Raw genomic sequence first — 6,000 nt, forward strand, 5'->3', positions numbered from 1 at the left:
ATGGTGATCTCCCAGGTCTCCCATGCTAGTGAGACCATCTGCCCCAAGCTGCTTAATGCCCAGAAGAGTCTTCCTGCAGATCTAGGGCTGCACCCATCAACCAGAAGAGAACTGATGTAAGCGAGGTGATGACCTCATGACAGAGGCTCAGATAGCTAGGCTAGGAAGTATGGAAAGCAAGAACACCCCGACTGCTGAGCCTCTAGGAACAGGGTGAGGGGCCCTCTTTATAGACCATTTGAGGAGACTGAGTGTTTCTGTTTTCACTGCACCTGGGCGTCTCTCCTTTTTGTTAGCTCTGTAATGGGGCTAAGGAGAGGACATGCCTTGTTGACCCACAGGCCACCAGAGCTGGACATTCTGGCTTGCCCATCCATTTGATTGACCCTTCCTGATCTTTTTGGAGGACTGTCATTTGTGAGGCTCTAGGGAGATTGGATCTCTTTAACACTGTGCCATGGTAAGTTTTTTTAAAAAAATTATTTAACTTTGTTATTAGTATATATTTTTTGTTTTAATTTTGACCAGAGGGAGATAAAGAGTGAGAGAAAGGGAAAGTGGGAAAGCAAGCCACCAGGTCCAAGACTTGAACCACAGTCGAACATGCGGGAATCCAACACTATAACCACCACACTACCTGCTGGCCCTGCCATGGTAAGTTTTAAAAAATGGATAAGGTTGGCCACTTAGTCCAATTAATAAAACATACTGTGTATGAAACATGGCCAGGAGTTGAGTCTGGGGTAATCCTCCTTTCCAAGGCCACAGCCTCTCTAGTCTCGGTTACAGTATTAATCACAGGGACATCAGGGAGGATGGCATCCTGAACCTCTGCCATCATTGCTGAAGGTGGATGAATGTCTCCTTTGCACATGTGGGTCAGTGTGATGATCTTACAGGGGAGTATGTGCCTCTCACTCCCCACTCAGCAGGCACCCTTTCCCCAGATGCCGTACCCAGACTTTGCTCCAGGAAAAGCCTGATTGAGAGCTGCATTCGAGTCATTGACGGTTCCTATGCCCAATGCGAAGCCTTTGAGGTTTGCATTGAACTTCCGAAGGATATCTGGAAGAAGAGAAAGTAAACAGGGAGCAGAGAGCTCAGGACAGAGGCCAGGAAGGACAGGAAGTCTTCTCTGGTAACATGGGGTCTGGGGTCACCCAAGCAGGCTGCCTTTTCATTCTCGTACTTCCTGGCAAGAGGCAGGGAGGTGGTGTATGCACCAACATGACCAGGGCCTGAGTTGAAATGACTTGGTGACAGGTTGGGCCAAGGCAGCAAGAGTCTCTCAATAATTTTTGAAGGGGAATGGGGACAGCTCTATGGCCTGATGATTAAGGCAGCTGGATTCCAGATGGCCGACTCCTCAGTTGGAGTCCCAGACCCAGTGACTTAAAAAACACGCAGGGCTTGGGGCCAGCAGGTGGTGTGGTGATTAAGGTGCTGGACGCCCACATGACTGACCATGCTTCAAGTCCTAGACCTAGTGGCCTGAAATTCACACCGGGAACATGTGCACGCATGCCAAAAATCCCTAGAGGAGAAGAAATTATGGCTTTGCCATCCCCCCAGGGGGTCATTTCTCACTTTCTCTCAAACTGTCTCTTGCTCTGTCTTTCTCCGGCGAGTGCACACACCCTATGGCAAAAACCTAAAAACAAAAATAAAAACAAACCATGGTGGGCCCATGTTCATGCATACCTAAAATCCCAAAAGGAGGGAGAAAAGGAGAAGAGATCGTGGCATGGCTGGCCCCATGGTGGGTGCTGTCTTCTCTCCTTCTCTGTCTGTCTCTTTGGCACATACATATACACACTAACAAAAAAGTAAGATAAGTAACTAAAAAAAAAAAAAAGATAATCCACAGTGCCGTGAAAGGTCACTATCTATGATTTCTCAGCATCCTCAGGGCCAGTTGAGAAAAACCAGGGTTCAGACTGTTCTATCACTTGCCCAGTGTCGTCTAACAAGCACATTGAAGGACCAGGGTTTGAACCTGGCTCTCTAGGCTCCAAGTCCAGTGTTTATCCCATTCACTTCAGCTGCCTGTCCGCAGCCTCCCCTTCTACTTCAAATGCAGTCCATACGGGAGATGTTCTTTGTTTCTTTCTTACTGGGGAAGTAGGGGCTAGGGTGATTAGTGCACTCTCAGGAAGGCTGGGGGGAGATGGAGCAAAGCCTTCGGCCCCCTCATGGTTACTCACTGGGTAAAGTGGTCACGTTCTCCAGGGCCTCATCCCCTCCTGAACTGCAGGGAGTAGCCAGTAAATGAGAGGGAGGGAAAGTGACTGGATTAATACGTATGCTTGATGGAACAGGGCCCCCCTCTTTCTCAGTGCTCATTGGCATCTACAAGATATGCTAGACCCATCTCTGTGCTTAAGAAATCCTGAAGAGATTTTGGATTCCCCAATGCAATGGTCCACCCGCCCCCCCGCCTCAACTCCAGGATTGGGAAGTAAGAGAGAGCTGTTGTTTGTTCCTCACCAAATTCGGAGAGAGAAAGCACTTAGCTGAGTACAGACTATGTGCCCAGCCATGGACAGGTTCCTCTGGGTTATAAGCTGGCACCTCCCAACAAGCATATGATGTGGACGTGCCTATCTCCATGTACAGGCTAGGAAACGGAGGCGCTAGGAGGTTAATGAGCTTGCTAAAGTTAACTAGAGACCATTGTGATCTGGAAACCTTTTAGAAAACACCTAAGCTCTTCCCTGCCCAGTAGTCAGGTAAATTCCTCTCGAAGATTTAGGGGATGGTCTCTTGCTGTCTTCCAGTGTCCCATCTAAGTTTATCTTACCTAACTCCAGACACCTTACTAAAGATTGGATTTACTTTCATGCATTTAAATTGAATGCGACACACAGGAAGCAAAGAGAAAGTATTTCTATTTTAACAAAATCCAATGTTCAGATATGTTGGGTCATCGGAAAAGTCATGACTTTTTTTTTTTTCTAATGCAAAGATGTGTCATGACTTTTCTGACGACTCAATACAATATTTACGGTTATTCTTCTGTGCCTTTTTCCTCAATGCCAGCATGTTATTCCAGGCCAATAGTGTTTAAGGACACAGCCTTAGCATCCAGCCCACCTGGAGACACTTCTAAAGGGCAGGCTATGAATCAGTCCTGGCTGTTCTTCATTCAGGAAATACTTGCAATGGAGTTAACTATTTCATGCCAGGGCACTCAGAGGCTTATGTCAAGGGTTCAGCAAGAAGCCACAGGAGGGGAAGAGAAAGAAACTGGAGTGAGGCCTGCCCTTCCACCTCACTCAGTTCTCCCCCATTTCCCATCAGATGTCTGAACCTAACTTGGCCAGGACTTGGGGATTTGTTTGAACTTTTCTTTCTTCCCCAACTCTACACAGAGTTGCTGCTTCAACTGCTTCCTGAACCTTCTCTCTCTGGACTAAAGGCACCAAATCTCTACATTTTACATTTGAAAGGAAATTTACCTTCTCCAATCCCTATGTTCTAACTGTCTCCTCTCCTTCAATAATATAAATATGAAAATATATGTAAACATCACCATCAAATACTTTCTATTGAGTTTCTTGTTTAAAGGTATCTTTGTTCTAAAACAAGTATGGTGGCTGACCAAGAACAATAGACTATAAAAATCTCTCCCTGACTCTTTCTAGCACACACACACACACACACACACAAAAGGCTATACAAATAAATATGGATATGAATATAAGCCCTCATTTTGATCAAAATTGTAGTTGTGGTAAAAAATGAAATGAAATAAACTCATACCCAATAGCTGATCTTTTGGGTCATTGGAAAAGTCATGACATGTTAAAAATACGTCATGACTTTTCCAATGACCCGATGGGCTAGTGCTTCCAGATGAATGTAGTTTATATGTAGTTTACATGAGTGCAGTGGCTGGGCTTTGTTACTCTGCTGTCATCCACGGCGTACCGGAAATAGAGTAGATGCTCAATAACATATGTTGCCAGAGTCTCACCAATGCGAGATGGAACTCCTAATATAAACAGCAAAGACATGCATTTTGGAAGTAGGTAAATTTTTGTCCTTGGATGCCAAGCAACCTTATTTCTTTCCATGGACAAAAAAAGGCAATGCTCTGAAGACCTCTGGGTCTGTAGCATCATTAAGTGAGCGAAAGTTGGAACCTTTTCTGGTACATGATCTCACAGGTCAAGGGACTGTGGAGATTCTCATAGCCAAACCTCCTCTGCAGGTCTTGGTCATAGGCACCCATCTTCCAAGAATACTGGGTCTCCTCCCCTAATTCCATGAGGTCCCCCTCTTTTTCCATTTTCTGTTTCCTTGGGAGGAAGAGGCTCAGATTCTTAATTTACTCAGAATCCTTCATTGCCTAGTATTTTCAATCTAGAAACTTTAATGGCTTCAGAAAACTGCTTTTCTTAGATCAGTCTGCTACATAAACGTTTCCCAAGGGATGTTAACAGGTATTGCAAACAAAGACAGAATTCTGGAATTCAGGGAAACATTGGGTTATCTTCAGCCAACTTCTCAGAGCCTTTACTATGCAAGAGAATTCCCCAGGGGAAGGATATAGTAAATAATGTTTTCCAAGAAAGACAAAGGATTTCCCCCTTTCGTAACATGAGTAAGGCTAACGTTTCATGGAACGCACTTTGAGAAACATCAATCTATACTTTCTATCAAGTGTCAGCCTTTCACTCTGACCTATAGCTTCCACCTTTAACACATGTACATTTGGGGGCAGATATTTGAAATATTTAGGATGAATAAAGACTTTAAAGGGACAGGAGCTACTGAATAGAAAGCCTTGGAGCTAGAACAAGAAGATTCAGACCTTAGGCCTTAATGGGTTCCACTTATAACCAGAACAGAGTAATGGCTGAATTTTTGCATTCCTGCAGAGAGAAACTTTCAGCAGAAGATTGCCTTTTGGGTTCTGAATGCTGGAAACGGGGCTGGTTGAGCTGTTTGTGGAGTCGGACAGTCACCTCACTTTGCCAGATCGTTCCACCAGGGGTAGTTTATCTATCATCTGCTGTGTGCTGCCTGCCGTATTTTCTATTTTCCCACACTGTAGTGTGAGGTCATCGCCTTCCGTAGCTAAGGTCAAGGCAGCTGCCACAAACTCACGCCTTTTCTTCATTGTAATACATTCTACTTGCTTTCTCTCCTGTTATCTTTTTCCTGTAGCTCTAAGGGGTGTTTGAGGCACGGTGGTGAGTTACTCCGGTTCTGTTTTGTTCTGTGGCGACCCTTGTAGGATTTCCTACCTGGCTGAGGACACATGGAAACCCTGGAGGCCTTGCGGACCGTGGAGTGGAAAAGCATTGACCTCAGCTTTTGGGGAAGAGGGCATATCCTCATGCAGAGTGGGCCCTGGGTCCTGCCTGTGGGTGGCCACAGACTGAGAGATGACTCTTCTCTCCTGCTTGGAAATTCTTCCTCTCTGCGACCTTCAGGTCTGGCCAGAGAACTGTCACAGCCGGAGCTCTCCACCCTGCTCCCGTGTTTGTGTGTGTGAAGAACATGTATCAAGTGAATTCACTCGGGAGAAAAGGGAAATGGTAAACGCTATGTCTGGACACCCAACTGCTCATTAGCACTCCGCCCTCTTGTGGCTGGTTTTGTTCTAGATGTTTTCCCAGGGAAAAAATTCAGAGTTACTGCCATGACTTGGAAATACAGATAGACATGCATTTTATGAGAAGAGAAAGAAACTCAAGAATACCCATACCCAACTTCTCACCTGGGACACACCCTGAGATTTTCTGCCTCAATGTCCAGGATGCCCTTCCTCATCCTTTCCACTGGTCTGATTGCTAGTCTTGCAAGACACAGGTGGGAACTGCCTTCTCTGTGAAGCTTTCTCATCCCTGCTGGTACGGTCTATAGTTCTGTAGCTAGCTCATAGGTATCTTTCATTTTGAGAGAACCCTTGTCAATTGCACATATGCTTTCCACATACCTCCTTCACCCACCACCTCAATTCCTAGCATAGAGCAGAGGGGCTCAGGAATG

The 6,000-nt window shown here is 45.6% G+C and overlaps 1 protein-coding gene across 1 annotated transcript in view; it reads right to left on the minus strand.

Moving 5' to 3' along the window:
- Positions 1-6,000, minus strand: part of PLB1 (phospholipase B1) — a 110,979-nt gene that overhangs the window by 49,976 nt on the left and 55,003 nt on the right. Inside the window, exons 25-26 of the mRNA XM_014593142.1 lie at positions 2,205-2,248; positions 957-1,065 (exon numbers count right to left, since the gene is read on the minus strand). Of these exons, the coding sequence (XP_014448628.1) occupies positions 957-1,065; positions 2,205-2,248 (153 nt within the window). The remainder of the gene's footprint in view (positions 1-956; positions 1,066-2,204; positions 2,249-6,000) is intronic.

The sequence above is a fragment of the Tupaia chinensis genome, unplaced genomic scaffold, assembly GCF_000334495.1.
Source record: "Tupaia chinensis unplaced genomic scaffold, TupChi_1.0 Scaffold139757_1, whole genome shotgun sequence".
NCBI classification, from domain to species: domain Eukaryota; kingdom Metazoa; phylum Chordata; class Mammalia; order Scandentia; family Tupaiidae; genus Tupaia; species Tupaia belangeri.